The 19,041-nt window shown below is 31.9% G+C and overlaps 2 protein-coding genes across 5 annotated transcripts in view; one reads left to right on the forward strand and one right to left on the reverse strand.

Moving 5' to 3' along the window:
- The window catches only part of LOC114333472 (IQ motif and SEC7 domain-containing protein 1), a 528,448-nt gene that overhangs the window by 132,886 nt on the left and 376,521 nt on the right, over positions 1-19,041 (forward strand). For 2 of the 4 annotated variants that reach the window (XM_028283353.2, XM_028283352.2), the window contains exon 1: positions 14,306-14,710. The exons of 1 other annotated variant lie outside the window; for it this stretch is intronic. The gene's annotated coding sequence lies outside the window, so the exon portion shown is untranslated. Of the gene's footprint in view, positions 1-14,303; positions 14,711-19,041 lie in introns of those variants that run through there. One more of the 4 variants, XM_050663290.1, reaches the window with a different exon arrangement.
- Positions 4,695-6,367, reverse strand: LOC126893278 (uncharacterized). Its single transcript, XM_050663295.1, has 2 exons — positions 6,095-6,367; positions 4,695-5,206 (listed from the first exon to the last, which is right to left on the reverse strand). The coding sequence occupies exons 1-2, from the start codon at positions 6,335-6,337 to the stop codon at positions 5,078-5,080; spliced, it is 372 nt and encodes a 123-aa protein (XP_050519252.1). The 5' UTR covers positions 6,338-6,367; the 3' UTR covers positions 4,695-5,077.

The following is a 19,041-nucleotide window of genomic DNA, read 5'->3' on the forward strand; positions in this document are numbered from 1 at the left end:
GACAGCGGTGTTTGATTCACTCAAGTTGATTTCCACCAAAATTTCTTCCAATCTTTATCTAATATATTATTTTCTTACTCTATATTTTGTTGTATTTTAATATTTTAATTCCATAAAAATCAAACTAATTTTATTATTGTTTGTGAAATATTGTTTAATCAATTGCATATGTTTATAAATAATAAACTTTTATTCTCTAAGTTAAACTATATGAACAAAGAAAGTTTTTGCTAAAAAAAGTGTTATTTCAAAGGATAGAGTATGTGTTTTTATTTTTCAATAAACAAATTTATTTATTTATATCGAAATGTAATAAAAATTAAAATGTATCAATCATTATTAAAGGTCATTGGAATGCCCAATCAGAGCAAACTATCCGCTGCCCTGCGCGCAGCACCAATAATTAATGTTTATTTAAAAAAAAATCCCGACGTTGTGGTAGTTAATCGATTTTAGTTTTGCAAATTTCAAATGAAAGGTACAGTACACTTCTATAACTAAAAAAAATTTCAACTTGCTATCTGCTTTATTTTCAGTCCTGTAACATTTTGAAAAAATTAATTTTTTTTGCGAAAGCTGGATTTCAAAATTTATTTTGCAAAATCTATTGAACCGATCTTAATGAAATTTACAGTATTGTTTTACTGTATCATAATGTTTTTCTGGTTGAAATATGAAGGTCCTAGGTATAGCATAAATGGTTGAAAAACGTAAAATGCGAATACTTGATTTTGTATGTTTTTTTCGCAATTATTGCTATTTTGCAACAAGGGCGACTATTTTTTAAATTTTCAACCAATTCTATATTGTAGGAAATTTAATTACGCAACTTTTCTCGGAAATGAATACTTTTAAAGTTATAATCAAAAAACCAAGAAAAGAATCGAATTTTTCCTTCATTTTTTGACATTTTGATTATTTAAACAATGTTCCGGACCTTTTTGAGAGGGAGGATAACTCAAATATTATTATTTGACTTATTTTCAAGCAATTTCTGCAAAAAAATTGGAGTCACCTCTCAACGTCCAAATGTACTAATATTTTTACAGATGCGCCCTGGTCTATAAAGCAAAATCTACTTTACTTATTATACATACGAAGCTAGGACAAATAATTCCGGACAAAAAATCCCCACAAATTATCCCTGGACAAAAAATCCCCAGACAAAAAATTCCCACAAAAAATTCCCACCCAAAATCCCCACAAATTTTTTTGGAAAAATATCCCCACAAAAAATCTCGGACAAAAAATCCCCAAGAAATACTTGCTGTCGCATAGTTCTCTAAAAGTTGTTCCGTGAATGCAATCCATGCAAATGTTTTTATGCCTCAGTGCATGAGAGTTATAGCAATCGCCATTAAACCGCTTTTCGGTACGAAAATAATGACTAGCAATTAAAATTAAGCATGTAACGTCGATTACCAAATTTCGAATTCCAATTCTGAGTTTCTTCAAAAATCATAGAAGATATGGGGAATGAGCTGAGGCTCTGGGAATCATGTTGTAATTATTCCCTTAAATCTTTTGCTGACTCTGCTTTGAATAAAGTGGGCTTTCCATTTCGACACCTGATATGAAAAACATTGTAACTCACTTTTGCTTAGTTTACAGGAGAGCGATTTAAAGAAATTTCCAAAACATTTTATTTTTTTACTGGGTCAGCTTTTACATTTTTTGTGATGTTCTTAATCCATATTTTATAACTTTTTCTCAGCTTTTCACTTTTACATATCACATTGTTGTCAACATTACTGGTCCTGATTTAGGTCGAGTTACAATAGCAAATTTTTTCAGAATTTTAGGTGAAAATCATTGTAAGTGGTTCATACAATGATATTTCAACACAGTATGTTTCTTTGGTTAGGTGGATATAAATTGTAACTAATCAGTAAATATCCAAATAAAGAGATTATAATTAATTTATTTTATTGGTTTTACTTGAAACGTGATTTTTTTGCTCAGACAAGTAGTATTTAAGAATTTACGTCATACATACTAACAAGAAGTAGGTAAATAAAATAATATCTTTTAGATTTATTTATTACAAAATGAACATTAACAAATTATAAAACAGTTTATATTCTATTAAAAAATAAATAAAATTTACCCCTTGCAAACTTTTATTCAGAGTCATCATCCGAATATTCCGTTTGTTGAGAGTGGGGAAGATTTAAATAAAAACTGCAATATTGCTCTGGTATAGCTTTACCAGAGCACAAAGCAACAAGATCTTTTTATTTTGAAGTGGTTAGGGGAAGTAACCCATTATATTATGCTAAAGGAATTTGTACTTCCCATAAATCGTGTATATTTTTATTCCTGGATTTGGTAGCCCTTTTGCTCGATTTTGGTTTGCATTCTAAGTTTATAAACGATAATTGATCAGAAATAAGATCGTACTGAAAACTAATAATATGTGGTTGTTCTTTATATATTTTTACGTATTGTATTTTTGACCAGAAAACTTGGCGTTTATCTATATCTAAATCCCAATTCGGCATTTTCTTTAACATTGATTTAAAGTCCAAGATGTCATTTTGACTTAGTTCTTTCAAATCGTATGGTTTTCCTGTGACTTTAGCACACCTTATCAGTGTATACCACTGTTGTGGTACATAAACAACTTGGTTCTTTTTTCTTCGCTTAATGAGGGCGTGCATTGAATTACCCTCAGATTGAGAGTGGCCCACCTCAAAAAACGTGTGTGAATATTAATATTCATGATCTTAGATGCATAAATACATTAAAAATATTATTCAATTTCGATTTTGTCCTCCACAACAATCTGAATAAACTCTAAACTCTAATGCTCCACCAGCAACTTTTCCCTTAATAAAATCAAATAGCGCACTACTTATTTCATTAGGCCCCTTTTTACCTGTGGTTTCATCCCATGCATAACAATAGCCTTCTGCAGATCCAAGATCAAAGATAGTAAAGTTATACACTTTAAACTTCCTTTTATAATAAAACAATGATACCTCTGATTGGAGCGTAGTTAATATTTTTTGCAAATCAAAGCAGGCAGTTACAACCGTTTCTGTTTTCTTAGAAACCTCTTTATCGCGATTTTTGGCTTCACGTGCAACACATTTATTTGCAATATGTAAAGCACATTCTTTTTCTATTTGGTCTTTCTCTGCTTTAGTGTTATGTAAATTGCAAGTAAGACACATATCTTTTTTCGGTGCAAAAAAAAAGCGATATTAAACTCAGTATTGAATATGTTTCTGTACTGACTTTTGGTGGTTGGTTTATCGCATGGGTGATTCTCCAATATCCATTCATTATAATAGTGAATACAATTTGGGAAAAGTTAAAGACTCATCAAAATACATCTTACTTGTTCTTTGCCTTACGTAATGGGATTCTTTTGCTGGAACAGAGTTAATATGTGCACGAATCGAATTTTTAATAGTTTCGTCTACAGCATTTGCCCTGCTCCTGTGGCGACCACGCATATCTCCAGGTATACGGCCTCCGCCTTCATGGCTATCAATTTTTTTGAATATTGTAGTTAACCACATATCTGTTATGTTAAAAGTGTCCAAAAATATTTTCTTAACAAACTTGAAGTCGGTGTTCTGCCAGCTGCAAATTATATTCATATGTCCAGTGTCTTCTGGACTCTTTTAGCTTTGCAACTTTCCTCTCTTGTCTGAGAACATATCTACATAAATATTCGCTTTGTTGGTCATGATCAGCCATTGCCCAAAAATTATTAAATAAATTGAGTCATTTTCAGATAATTTCGATTTACATTTTCTGATACATTTATCGTTACATCCAGGTCCCAATTCTCTAATTTTCGATAATTTTACAGTTTTGCCAGTATATTCTTAGCCAGAGTTCCTCAGTTGCTTCAAGACATTCATTTTCCAAACACTAGGATCCCTTTGTTACTTCATTCCAAGATTTTTCTTCTTGAGGTATTGTTTTTTCTTAGCAGACGTATCTAATGGTGAACTTCGGTATCTTCGGTGCATGTAGAATTTTCCACTGTCGATGTATCTTGAGCGTGCAATCCACTGTGACCATTGATTATCTGAGTTTCATCAGTAGAAGTTAGTTCAGCAGTGAATGATATAGGTGTTATTATTTTTGTTTGAAATTCTAAACTAGTATTTTTATGTGAGTTTTTACGATTTGAGGCATGCTTACTATGCTCAGCAGTTAATAATAAAGAATTTACCTCCTGACTATATTGACTTACAATGTTGTTCATCGTAATATTCCACTACCTTGCTTTCTTATATCACAACTTACAATGCAGTTATAAAAACTTACTCAATAAATGTTTCAAGAAAAACATTGTATCCCATGTTACAATGTTTTATTAAAAAATTTTCATCAATAATAAAAAAATTTAATATTGTAACATTGGTTACAATGTTTTTTCCACCCAGTGATCAAAAATTTGCACTTACAATGAGGTTATTTTGTTAAATAACTTTATAATTACATAAGATAGGATAAAAGTTCTTAGACCAAATTGAAGGTTATCGTTTATAGATGCTATTTAAGCCATAGTTGAAAAACATTGTAAGTGGAGATACAATGTTTTTCATATCAGGTGTCGATTTGTGCAACTGCGCATGCATAATAGCCGCATGCGGCGGCCGCACAATAGAGGCATGAAGACGCAAGAAGAGAGGCATGCAAAAAATCAGTGCGCACGAGGTGGTTGCAATTGTGCGCGTGTCTTCCGATCTGATAGCGGGAGACATATGCATCTATCTGCCTCTTAGTTAGTTTTTAATCGCGGTTTGAAGCACATGTACAGCAATGGAGTGGTCAAACGAAAAATGCATTGAGTTTGTCGAAGACTATCGCCAATTTACATGTCTTTGGAAAGCATCTGACAAAGATTATAAAGACAGAATTAAAAGGGGTGACGCTCAACAATATTTGGTTGATAAATATAAATTAGGAACTAGAAAAGCAGTGAATAACAAAATAAAAAGCTTCCTGTCATACTTTCATCGGCTTCACGCTGAATACAAAAGAAAACGAAGTGGAGATGAAAGAGATGATGCACTACCAGAGCCGAACTGGTTTCTTTATAAATATTTACTATTTATTCTGAATTTGGGGGGCATTGAATTACAACGTGTTTCCCGTCAAGGGCACCCAGACAATGTGGGAAATGCCACCTTTCTTGAAACTGTTGAGCAATTTCCAACCATTTTTCTTCTGAGGTAGGAAGCTGAAATAAAAAGTGCCATTAAAAGATCACTTGAATATTTGATACAATAAGAAAAGTTTAACTTTAGCAAAACGTAAATCTAAATCTCCTAAAATAATTTATTCTATTTACAGAGTCAACAGGACAGAGATAGTTATCGCGAAAGTGATTTTCAATCAGGACTGATCTTTGATTCGCCTCCAGGAACACCAGTAATCCGTAAAGCTGAAAATAATGATATTATTCGTAAACAAGGTCCGTCTAAAAGACTCAAAAGTACCAAACCATTCGAAGACACACAGAATAAACCTGCAGAGGAAGCTGTCGCATTATTAAGAAACGTTACCCAAAATATACAAAAGAAAGACCAAATTTCCTCTTTTGCCGCATACGTTGAAACTAGAATCCGGAACTTGAAAAACCCTCGCACACAGGCAATTGCACAAATGCGAATAAACTCTCATTTATTTGAACTAGAAATAGAAGAACTTCAGGAACAACCATCTATTCACATTTTTTCTAATCAGGTTCTTACAGCCAAGGCTTATCCTAGTATCAATTCCAATTTATATATGCCTACCCATACGAGTGGTTATGATGTCCCCACAGAAGTTGTACACGTTACTGACACTGCCAAGCGGTATCAAACACTTTCACCTGCAGTGGTAACTCCTGGACCAAGCAACAGCTCTACCATTAGTTGTTTTCTCACCGCGTACTGAACAATTCGAAAATAGCTCCCTCGATGGGCAAAATACAGTGGATGCTAGTGCGGCAAGTTGTCATATAAAAGACTTTTTGAACTTTTAAGCAGAATAGCAAGCTTAATGTAGTTTTATGTTTTAAGAATGGAAATTACATATGAAATAAAAATATTTTACAATAATTACAATTACATAATTGTCTTACCTGTACATATTCCTGTAGAACTTTCACAACAGCTAGAGCTACATCTTTTATTATGCGAGAGATACTTGGGGTTGAAACTTTAAAAGTGTACATTAAACTCGCGAAGCTATCTCCACTCGCTGCATACCTCAAAAATATTGCGAGCCTTGTCGCCTCTGGAATTGCTTCACGAAAATAGGTGTTTCTTTTACATATTATTGGGCCAACCTGCGTCAAAAGTAATTCAAAATCAGTAAGTGACATCCGAGTGAAATTTTTAAAAAGAGAACTTTGCGCCAGCCTTACTTCATCCATGATACTCAAAGTTTCTTTCCTTCTTTGGAGAAACGGGTTTATCCAGTATAAATGCTTCTTTCGTTTTTTTCGCTGATTATTATCATTATTAACAATAATTAGTACTGCCGCTGCAATTGTAACAGTTTGTTCGTCACTCGCCATATCTAGGTACACTAAAAAGTTAGACGGATAAATGGAAATTCGGTACACGCAAGTTGCAAGCAGGTAGCATGCATCTGTGCAAGCGCATAAGGTATGCAAGGCAGATGCGTAGTTGCATGCGCAGTTGCACAAATGGAAAGCCAGCTTCTGTTAAAAACATTTCCTATTCGTGATGATAATTGCTGGTCCTGTCCTGAAAACGATAATCTTGATTGTAATGCAAAAAAAACTGTTCATTTTTGTAAATTAAACGTGATTTATGTTTAATTTATTTAGTTGGCTGGACTCAGAAAATCATGAAAATTTCATTATTTTCATTAGGTACGTGTTTGTATATATAAACCCCCTAACCACTTTTGCAACCCTCCTGGCCAAAAAATTGGCAAGATTAACTTTTAGTACTAGAATACCTCATTTAATAATCTAGGGTCAAAAATGCTTAAAAATTAAATACAAAAAAGTTATGCGATAAAATATTCGTTGACCTACCTAAAACGGGTACATGAGACAAGTAATAGAAATTAGCGATTGATGAAATCGATTCATATCTGGAAGATAAATATTTTTCTGAAGCTATTTCTTTGTGGCATTTTTGTAATTAACTATTCTAATTGGGAAATAAGCCACAATTTAACTTGAAAAAAATAATTTTATTAAAGTTTCGACATCCACATCGGACGTCGTTGTCAAAATACAAAATATTAATAACTGTTACATTTATTTATTTTCCAGAGATTAATCGATTTCATTAATGGCGAATTTCTAGTACCGGTCATAGGCGTCCGTTTTGGATAGGTCAACAGTTATTTTATAGCATAATTTTATTGTCTTTAATTTTTAAGTATTTTTGACACTATATTATTCAATTATGAGATATTTGAGTACTAAAAGTTACTTTTGCTTTAAGTTGGTAAAATACATCTTTTTTTTTTAAATTTTTTTCAATTTTTTTTTAAATTCCCAAAACTAAAAACTTTCCAATCGATTTTTCTAGAAAACGGTGTGTCCTACCGACTTAAAGTAAGAGTACCTTTTAGTACTAGAATATTTCGCAATTTAATAATCCAGTATCAAAAATGCTTAAAAATTGAAGACAAAAAAGTTATGCGATAAAATAACCGTTGCCCTATCCAAAACGGCCGCCTATGACCGGTACTAGAAATTCGCAATGGATGGAATCGATTCAATACTGGAAAGTAAACATGTATACAAATTTTCGTTTTTCTAAATAGAAGCGTTCTGGAGGTATTTAAGAAAAACTAATTACATGGCGCCATCTTTAAAGAACTCTAGCTCCCTTAGGAAGCATTTTCGGACTAGGTGAATTGGGTTAAATTGTCTTAAAATTATCTGAGGAATCTCCTGTCTTCGTTTGTCGGTAGAGTTTCTGGACACCCTGTATATTAAACAGTTTAAAGTAGAAGACTTTAAAATGATATTGCCAATATTTGTGAGTTGCGTTCCTGGGACGACTTTATTGACTTTATTGAAAGATAGATTCGATTACATGAAATCAGCTTTAACTCGAGAATATCCGTCTATGGAATATGGAATCACTAACACGAGAATTTTACTGTCACCGTTGCATGCGGTTGTCTTTTTAAAGACAGACAGATTTTAAAGACATGCTATGATTTTTTTGTGACGGATATTCTTGAGTTAATGTTGATTTCATGTAATCGAATGAACTATCTTTCAATAAAGTCGTCCCAGGAACGCAACTCAAAAATATTGGCAATATAATTTTTAAAGTCTTCTAGTTTAAAATGTATAATAGGTATATGTCTGAATGGCCGATATAAATGAGTCAGATTAAATTAAATTATTAGAAGAATATTTTACTAAGCAACAACATTTTTGTTTAATTTATTAATATTTTGTATTTTGACAACGATGTCCAATGTGGATGTCGAAACGTTAATAGAATTATTTTTTTCAATTAAATTGTGGCTTATTTCCCGATTAGAATAGTTAATTGGAAAATAAATAAACGTACCGGTTTTCGTTTTTCTAAATAGTTTTTTTAACATTGTTTTAGAATTCAAAAAACGAAAAATTTTCAAGTCGATTTTTCTAAAAAACTGCTTTAATAAAAAATGCTTTAAAAGTTAAAGACAAAAATGGATTGCGATAAAATGACCGGTGCCCTATCCAAAACGAACGCCTATGACCGGTACTAGAAATTCGCAATAGATGGAGTAGATTCATCTCTGGAAGATAAACACGTATACCTACAAATTTTTGTTTTTCGAAATAGAAGCGTTCCAGAAGTATTTAAAAAAAAACTAATTACAAGACGCCATCTTCAAAGAGCTCTAGCTCCCTTAAGATTCATTTTCGGACTAGCTTAATTGGCTTAAATTGTCTTAAAATTAATAATTATCGGAGGAATCTCGGGTCTTCGCTTGTCAGGAGAGTTTCTGGACACCCTGTATTATGAGATAGTTTCGTAACTGTTATGTTGTTTATTGGACACTTAAATAAAATGTATTCTCACCCTACCACAGCTGCAGTATGGATTATTTGTAATTTTCAATTTATGCTTACCGTAGGGTGTTCTGCATGGTTAGCACGTATTCAATTTGTTGTACTCACGATGTTTCTATTTTGATATTTTATGGTACCAGATGCAGAAGTCTCACCAGGCTCAGTTGTAATAATTGAGAATTTAATCTCAACTCATTTTATTTCGATCTCTTTTGCACAAAACAATAAACAATACGTGTCAGTGTTAAGAAAGTGACAGTCAGTATTCACCCAGTGGTGTATGCCTAAAAGAGTACAATAATAATTGAATTAATTTGAAGAATATGTACCTACAATAATAATTGAAATACACACACGAACACCTTAAAATTGGGACATGTTTGATGTCTTGAATTTCCTAAACCACTGGTCCGATTTGAGTGATTCTTATAGTATGTTATAGCATTATTATTTAAGAATATCGTTGTAATAATATTGTTGCTAGTAATAGTAGGAAATAGTGAAAGAGACTTAGAAGAAAAACTGGAACAGTGGAGACAAGCTCTGGAGGAAAAAGGTTTAAAACTTAGTAGGACAAAAACAGAGTATTTGGAATGTTCATTTAAAGATGGAGCTACTACAAATAAAATGGTATCTTTGGATGGTGAAATGATTGTAAAAAGCAATAGTTTTAAGTACCTAGGATCGGTATTACACAGTAATGGAGAAATAGATGGAGATGCATGCAGTAGAATTAGGGCTGGATGGATGAAGTGGAAAGAAGCGAGTGGTGTGTTGTGTGACAGAAAAATTCCAATGAAGCTGAAGGGAAAATTCTATAAAACAGCCATGAGACCAGCTATGATGTACGGAACTGAATGTTGGGCAGTGAAAAAGAAAGAGGAACAGCGAATGCATGTGGCGGAAATGAGAATGCTTAGATGGATGAGTGGAGTGACAAAGAAGGATAAAATTAGAAATGAGTATATTAGGGGAAGTCTAGGTGTGGCACCAATTGATGCCAAAATGAGAGAGCATAGGTTAAGATGGTTTGGTCATGTTCAACGTCGAGACATTAACCACCCAATACGAAGAATAGCTGAAGTGCAGATTCCTGGAAGGAGTAGGAGAGGAAGACCAAAGAAGACCTGGGGGGAGACGATAAGGCAGGACATGTTGGTAAAGGGGATTAACATTGATATGGCCCAAGATAGAATTGTGTGAAGAAATGCAATTAGGGAAGCCGACCCCGCATAGGGATAAGGCAAAGAGAATGATGATGAATATTGTTGCTAGACAGGTAAATATCATTTTATATCGGGTGTACCAAGCATACTGTGTTTTTTTCTTAAAGTTTGGAACATCCTGTGGAATATTCTAGTATATGTAAAATATTAAAATTATTACTCGATTGTAGACTTAGGCTTTCTTAACATTTTCCTTTTTGATTCATTTACTTATGTAAGGTAATAAAAAAGTTATGTGCGTTAACAACTATCCATGTTTTTCATCAATAAATCCTCATAGTAGGGGAGGAAAGTATACTAAATTTGCAGTTACTCGAGAGTTATGGGGACCTATTGGATTGTGAAGAGTATGTGCTAAAATCAGAAAAAGGTTAAGTTAAGTTTTCCATAAAGTGGGGGACTTTTCATTTTTTAATTTAATTTTCCATTTGAAACAATCATTTTTCTCCGATTATACCGCTATCTATCCATAATTCGAAAAAATGTGTCAATAAAAGTTGCTTATTTTTACGTAAAGAATCCAAATCTGAAATACAAATTGGGGGCTCCTATTTAAGATTTTAAATTAAATCCCCCACCCCACCTCCGTGGGGGCTCGTGGCACCCCACGGAGAGGGGTGGGGGTAAATTAAAAATTTTAAATACGAACCCTGTGATATTTCGCGAAATGAACATCATATCATAAAACCGCAAAATACACATATTCAATATATTTTTCAAAAATCTATTCACTATTCGTGTATTGTTCGGGCGATTGCATATGTCTGCAAATTTTCATTCATTTGCATTGAAGAAAAGGCAGTCAAATTAATGTCTAAAGATTTGATGCAAACCATTGAAGTAAAGAAAAGCGTTTAAAAAATAATCAACCCCTCAAAAATTCGGAAAAACCCTTAAAACTGTGAAATGCACCTATTTATTTATGTATCCTACCATAAATAGAAGTAGGTGTTCCCTTTATGATTCTTAAGTTCATATGGAAATCCGTAAAGTCGCGAGTTAGCAGCACTAGCGAGCGCAGTTTCAAACACCGTCCTACGTCCATATTCATAGAGTTCACTCTTGGAATTACGTTTATTGTCCAGCTAACTACTCGACGTCGTCACCGTAGTCACTCACCTACGCCTGCACTCCTGCACACCACTTTCAGTTACCGTTTGGCGAGCTTCTCCATCAGTTCGCGCATATCTTTCCCATTTCCCAATCTTACCCATTTTCCATATGTAATTTCCTAAAAAAATATATTTTTTTACTAAACTTTGATATAAAATTTGTTCCAACCTATACCGAATTATATTTTGATTTTATTTCATCAGGCTATTTTTTCTAAAGCATGAAATCTCGAAAACGCACACAAAGGGTATCACCCCCATTAAGATGGGAGAAATGTCCTCATTAGCAGAATTCAATTTTTTTTAATTTTTTTACATTCTATGTGATTACAAAATAAGACTCTCAATTTTTACCCTCCGCCTCCATTCTCCCTCCCCCCAACTCCAAAAACGTCATTTTTTCGTTTTTAATTTTTTTAAGTGGGATGGAATCAATTTAGTAATTTCAAAGAATTCACACGGAAAGTTGAGGCTTTTGCAAAACATGTCTATTTTTTATAGACCGGTAGGTTGAGTGTACCTACATAACCTCAAAATAAACTTTGATTTTTTTTTTTAAAAAGCGTATGCTTTTTTGGAGATGGCTGCAGGTCTAATTTTTTTTATTTCAAAATCTATATTTCTAATGTTTTGTAGATTTTTCGGTAAGGTGTAACACCTTCAAAGATCCGAAAAACAGGTTTTTTAGGGGGTTTTTGGGGATTTTCTCATTTTATAGACTTAGATTAAATAAATAATAAATAGATTAGATAGAGTCCTTAGGGATATTCAAAAAGTGGAGAAACCCGTTAAACCCCCCAAAACGACGTTTTTTGGGGGCCTTTGGGGGGTTTCTTCCATTTTTGAATGTTCTAATCTAAATGATTCAGTTATTTCAAAATAGGTAAGCGATTTAAAAAATACGAAAATACGTATTTTCGGGGCTTAAAAACTCATATTCAAATGATTATTTTTGAGGTTGCCAAGTGCCTAAATTTAAGTGTAAAGAATTATTCAATTAAGATCGTTATTTTTTTATTTGTTCATTATGTGCGTCCGCTTTGACTTTTTAGCCGACGCGGTGCGGCATTTGCGTCGCATTATATAATTGGTGTATTTAATTAAAACGTTAGAAATAATTATTGAATAAATAAATAAATTATTAAAAAAAATTGTTAGAGTAATAAATAATAAAATTTTAATTAATGTCAAGTATTTGTTGGACTTTTTCGCACAAGTATGTATACGTATATGTAATATACTCGTATGTATAAGTGCGATAGAAACGCATCATAAAATGCGACGCGCATAATTAACAATTAAAAAACAACGGTCTATATGGAAATAAGCCCCGATTACTCCCCAGAATCTTGAAATTGAATGTTTATTGTTTGAAATTCAATTGAGGCTCTTGGCAACCTTAAAACTATCAATAAATTACATACGAGTTTTCAAGCCTCCAAAATGACTATTTTTGCATTTTTCAGAATTTAAATCAAACTCAAAAAGACATATTTTTTTGATTAGAGTGACTCAAAAAACCTAAAAAAAGATTGTCCGGAGCAAAAAAGATGATCTTTTGAATTTATTTAAAAAATTGTAAAAAATTTCTGTCCAAAATTTTCGCCCGACATCATAACCTTTTCTTATTTGTGTAAAAAGGACCATTTTGAACAGAAATCCACAAAGAAATAGAATCAGAAATTTTTTCATACGAAAGCGGCCTCACAACATGGACTATTTAGGTTGTATCGATTTAAAAACAAAAAAAAATATAAAAAAAAATTTTTTTAAGAAACGCTTTTTTTTGTTTGCGAGTGACTAAAATTAAAAATATAAAAAAATCAACTAAAAAGCAAACAATAAAAAAAATTGAAAAAATTAACACATTCGTCAAAGAAAAGCGTGGCGCGTCTTCATCGAACAAACGGTTTTCGCCCCACGCTTTTCTTTAACGAATGTGTTAGATTTTTTCATTTTTTTTTATTTTTTGCTTTTTAGTTAATTTTTTTTATATTTTTAATTTTAGTCTTTCGTAAACAAAGAAAAGCGTTTCTTAACAAATTTTTTTTCATATTTTTTTATTTTTTACTTTTTAGTCTTACACTTTTCAAACATTAAAATATATCGTCATGTTTATTAAAATATGTATAAAACATATGATGTACAAACATGAAAAGTAGTCGGAATCGGCAAAAAATTTAAAACTTTATTGTTTATTTATGAAGCATAACGTAAACAATTAACGTAAAAAGTGAAATTATGTGTAGTTCATATAATTAGCTACAATTTGTAAAAGTTTCAAGTTTCTTCATTGTAAAAAACAAAAGAATGTAAGTATTTTTCGTTAAAATCGTTTTTTTATTTAAACAATTAATAAACATAAAAAAAATTTTATTGACTATTCGTGTATTGTTCCCGCGAATGCATATGTCTGCAAATGTTAAGTCATTTGCATTGAAACAAAGGCAGTGAAATTAACGTCCAAAGATTTGACACAACGATTGAACTAAAGAAAAGCGTTCAATTAATGAATACGCCAAAACGAATTCTAAGTTTAATAGTAGCACAAAACGTCTCTACCGGTGGTTTTTCTAAGACTACGATAAAAACACGAATTTTTTTAATTCGAGCTTTGGTTGAAGTTTTGTTTCGTATCGTATTGAAATTTGACACGAATAAGCGCCGATTTTTATATTAACAAATATATGAGCGTTACTATAAAGCGTTTAAAAAATAATCAACCCTCCAAAAATTCGGAAAAACCCTTAAAAACTGTGAAATGCACCTATTTATTTATGTATCCTACCATAAATAGAAGTAGGTGTTCCCTTTATGATTCTTAAGTTCGTATGGAAATCCGTAAAGTCGCGAGTTAGCAGCACCAGCGAGCGCTGTTTCAAACACCGTCCTACGTCCATATTCATAGAGTTCACTCTTGGAATTACGTATATTGTCCAGCTAACTACTCGACGTCGTCACCGTAGTCACTCACCTACGCCTGCACTCCTGCACACCACTTTCAGTTACCGTTTGGCGAGCTTCTCCATCAGTTCGCGCATATCTTTCGCTCTTCGGCTTCTCTTCTGTTTATAAAAAAGAAGTTTTGTGATGTAACTCAGTGACGTCAGTTTGCCTTCTCAGATATTTTACAAGAACAGCTGATGGCAGTGCGGATACAGTGTTTTTAAAGCATTGCTTCTTCCGGTTAAGCTAGCGACTAAGCCTTCCTATTGAGTGACGTATGTGGACCAAAAGTGTTCAGTGCTTGTAAAATTGTGTTTAGAAAGTGAATGATAAATTTCTGTAAATAATTCGTGTGGAAATACGATTAGTAGAAGAGAATATAAATAAATTACAACTTTTACAAAATGGTTAGCAGTGTTTACGTTTCTTTAAATTATAACATTTAGTATGCTTTGGATTTAACTGGAAAAAGTACTCATACAATACTGTAATATTTGTTGCTTATATTTTTTCTACAAAACATGAACTTTTAAAAATTTCTAGAAATTTCTTTTTCCTAAAAATTTTTAAGTACATATGGACCTGTTTAAAAAATAACTTTGATTACATATTTCTCTCATTACAATTTAAATGTTTATAATATATTTTTCTTATTAATCTTACATTTAAGACTGCTCTGAAGTTATTTCCTTTTGGTACTTATGCAATTTACTATTTTATCTGGGAAATAAGTCACAATTGAAATCAAATTTATTTGACGTTTCGACTTCCACTTCGGAAATCGTTATCAAATATCGTTATCGGTATTTTGATAACGATTTCCGAAGTGGAAGTCGAAACGTCAAATAAATTTAATTTCAAACTTAAATTGTGGTTAATTTTCCAAATAAAATAGTAAGTCTACATTTAAGAAATTTTAAAACATTTTTTCAGTTTGTTTACTGAACAATAATTCTGCTTGTTCACTATTATAAAATATATTATTTTTTCCTTATATTTGATTGATCTAATTTGATTTTTCCAACAATTTTCTTTTAGTTCCAATTCTGGTGTCGATAAAATTGTTTATTTTGAGGCTTTTTTGCTTTGTTTGCCAATTCTTTTAACTCATGTAATTGTTTATACATTTTTTGATACTTCTTATTCTATTTCAAGTTTCCTTTGACTTTACTTCTAATCTTTCGTCTCCTTTGTATGTTTGATTAATTTACATTATTATATTTCAAATTTGATTGTAGTCATTGTAATTTATTTGAATTTTGTTCTTGAGATCTTCTACCCTGTTATGGCCTTTGACGCGGTCAGTTATGTGACAGGATTTTTGAGTGTTATGCATCTCAGTAGCCAAAACATAGCTTTCCTGCAGTTCGTTTCATTCTTAAATTAATAACAACTTCAGGGCAAAAATGCACCATTTTAAGAACTTTCATTTACCAGTAAAATGTAAATCATTTTTAACAAATGTGCAGGTAATTATTTGATAAAATACATGTAAAGCTTTAAAATGGCGATTTCTGAATGTTGGTTTACTAATTTGGTGCTCAGAAAACTGTAAAAAAATCATTATCCTTAATTTTCAATAAATTTTAATAACTATTGTAAAAATGAATCTACAAACGTGATATTGCTTGGAAAGTTTGGCATTACAGTTTTAAAAATTTGATTAAAATTTCAGAGTGATTTATCAATTAGTTTAAAAGTTATTAAATTTGTTTATACCAATCAACTTTTTTTTACAGTATCATAACTCAGAAAAAAATTTGAAAACAAATGCTAAAGCTGGCTAATTTACAAAAAAGCTGTCTTCTTATGAGTATTCTGAACGAAGTTCAGGATTCGAACTGAACTTCAAGTTGTGAACTTCAAACTCGAGCTATATCCCCAGTTCTTGTTGATGTATTTTAACGTTTCTTTTTATAATTTGTATATACCTACTCTTTGCGTGCATTATGAATATGTCGCTTGTTAATAAACTTAATGTTAAATTAACTTTATAAATTGTATAAATAATGTTGGAAAAAATTGTAAATTCACATTCAAAAATAGCCATTTTAAACATTTAAACGGGTTTTATTAAATAATTACCCCCCCAAATTCGTTAAAAATTCTTTACTTTTGACTGATAGACAAAAGTTCTTAAAATAATGCATTTTTAGCATTTCATTTTTAATAATTTAAAAAGTCCATCAAACTCACTGCAGGTAACATAGAGGTTTGGGTTTTCGAGGTTAATAAAATTAAAAAAAAATCAGATGCCTGGTCGCGATTTTACAAAATATACCCGCTCTCAGCACAAGCTCCGCCTCCTACGCATACGCTATCCAGAACTGTAAGTAAAGCTACCCGCTATCAACACGTCTCATATATTAACCAATTTTTGTCTTGCAGGAAAGCGAAAACATTCAAAACAATCAGAAAAGCAAAACATACATTTTTTTCACTGCTTGTGATTTTTGGTATCACGAAAATTTTTTAAACTATTTTGAAAAAAAAAAGAATATTTTTCAAAATTAAAAAAAAATTACTTTAAAACCATTTTTCTTCAAAAATGAGCATTTTGAGCCGATGAAACTTACAGATCATATAAAAAATACATAAGTAAAGTAGCTTGTGAAGCAGTAACGATTAGCTTCATTTCGGATTCTAATTGGAGGGTGAATTTTATAATGCTTTTTAACAAAAAAAAAGAGACCAATATTATTTTTGGCGTAACTTACATACTTTTGATCATACAAACTTGTTTTAAAAACAAACTTAAAGCTTTTTTTAAACACTTTAAAAACATTATGATGAGTTTTTCCCGAAAAGTGCTTCATTTTTTGGTTATTTCACGTTGAAATAATTGATTTGGAATTTGACGAAAAAGAACCTACTTTTCATTAGCTACCTACCACTTTGTTTCTACTGGGTGTACAGACTTCATATATACACCATTTTTTTTTCACTTTTTTATAACCTATCTTTTTGCTAAACATATTTTTTTCGGTAGAATACCTACTTTTTGAGTTATTTACGAAAAACGTCTAAAAACATGTGTTTTTTGTTGAAAGCATATCATTCACTGCCAAATAACTCGAAAAGTATTGACTTGACTCATATGTGCTGGAATCGGGTATATTTTGTAAGATTTGTTGATAGCGGGTAGGGATTCTTACAGTTCTGGATGAAGTACGCGTAGGAGGCGGAGCTAGGTGCTGAGAACGGGTATATTTTGTAGAATCGCTGCCTGGCCCGGTCAAAATCACGGGAATACCTTATTTTTCTGGACTATTAATGATTCTTATAGATGCCACGAGAGTTTTAAATTAATAAATATATCTGTTGCTGTGCATTTCACATTGATTAAATTCATTTTCATACGATTGATGAAGAAATAAATGTATTTACTAATATTATTTATTTGTGACTGCACATACTAATCAAGTTAATTTTTTATTATTATAGATTTGTAAAAACATTTTTCCAGTTATTTTCCAAAGTTTTTAATGGGTATATTTATATTGTTCAAATGCTTTTATACATATAATGTACTCACATCTGTCCCACTGGGACACAGTAATTTTACACAATAATTTTACGGTAAGATAAAAGTTGTATTAAAAAATAGATTCATAAAAAATAGACGCTCTTTCTGCTAGTGCCTCTCTTATCACATTGGTAATCATAAATGTAGTTTTCTGACTATTCTCCAATAATTCTTCGTTGTTATCTGAAAAATTTAGAAATTTTGCTAAAGCGTCTATTTTTTATATAAACTTTCAAAAGAATGCAAGTATTCTATTATTGGTTTTTCAGTGCTACCTTATTGTTCCAATGAAAAGTTTTCAAAGTTATAAATAGATTGATTGGAAAAGTCAGATTTGTGAATAGTTTTACACTTAGACGATTATTTCTTCTTATTCTTATAATTAATGATAGTATTTATCACTATTATCAATCAGCCCTGATTTCTCCATTGTTGAAATATAGGATTCCTCTAGATATTTCCATCTTTTTCTGTTCTGCATCTCTTCTATCCAATTGGTCACAATAAATTCTTTTGAGGTCGTCGGTCCATCGCGTTGGGAGTCATTCCAGGCTCCGCTTGTCTGCCCATCCCATGGTGTCCACTCAAGCAATTTTTTGTCCACCTGTTTTCTTTCATTTTGGCACTATGTCCCGCCCATCTCCTTTTTGGCGTTGTAATACCTTCGATAATGTCTTTCACTTCGGTTCGTCTGCAAACTTCCTCATTTCTCAGTATATTTCTCAAACTTAGTCCGAGTATTGATCTCTCCATTTTACGTTGTGTCCCCAATTTTTCAGTTGATCAACTTATAAGCGTTAAGATTTCTGCTCCGGATGTGAGGACTGGTGAAACATAGTGGTTGAAAGCTTTCCTTTTTAAATGGACTGGGACATTTGTTTTAAACGTCTCTCATTTTTCCGAATGCAGTCCAACCTAAACTTAGCCTTCTGGGTAGCTCACATGTTTGGTTGTCTCGCGGTAATGTTATTTGGTGGCCAAAATACACATATCTTTATCCAGCTTCTTTGGGCGATTTCTCGATTTCTATATTTTCTCATTGGAGATGAGATTCGTCATATTTTTTGTTTTCTCATAATATATCTTTAAACCGACTCTCTGTTTTACTTGCTATAGTTGTATCATATCTCTGGCTTCTCCTAAGTCGTCTATTATGAAAACAAATACGTTCTCCATGACTGTTATCGTTTTGATGACCAAGTATCTCCCTGT

The sequence above is a fragment of the Diabrotica virgifera genome, chromosome 10, assembly GCF_917563875.1.
Source record: "Diabrotica virgifera virgifera chromosome 10, PGI_DIABVI_V3a".
In the NCBI taxonomy this organism is placed as follows: domain Eukaryota; kingdom Metazoa; phylum Arthropoda; class Insecta; order Coleoptera; family Chrysomelidae; genus Diabrotica; species Diabrotica virgifera.

What these genes read in the sequence shown, in the direction of transcription:
- LOC126893278 (XM_050663295.1), bottom strand. Translation starts at nt 6,337, where the DNA reads ATGTCACTTACTGATTTTGAATTACTTTTGACGCAGGTTGGCCCAATA. An exon ending in TTCTACAGGAATATGTACAG is followed by an intron (nt 5,207 to 6,094) that starts GTAAGACAATTA and finishes TTTTTATTTCAG; the next exon opens with CTTCCTACCTCAGAAGAAAA.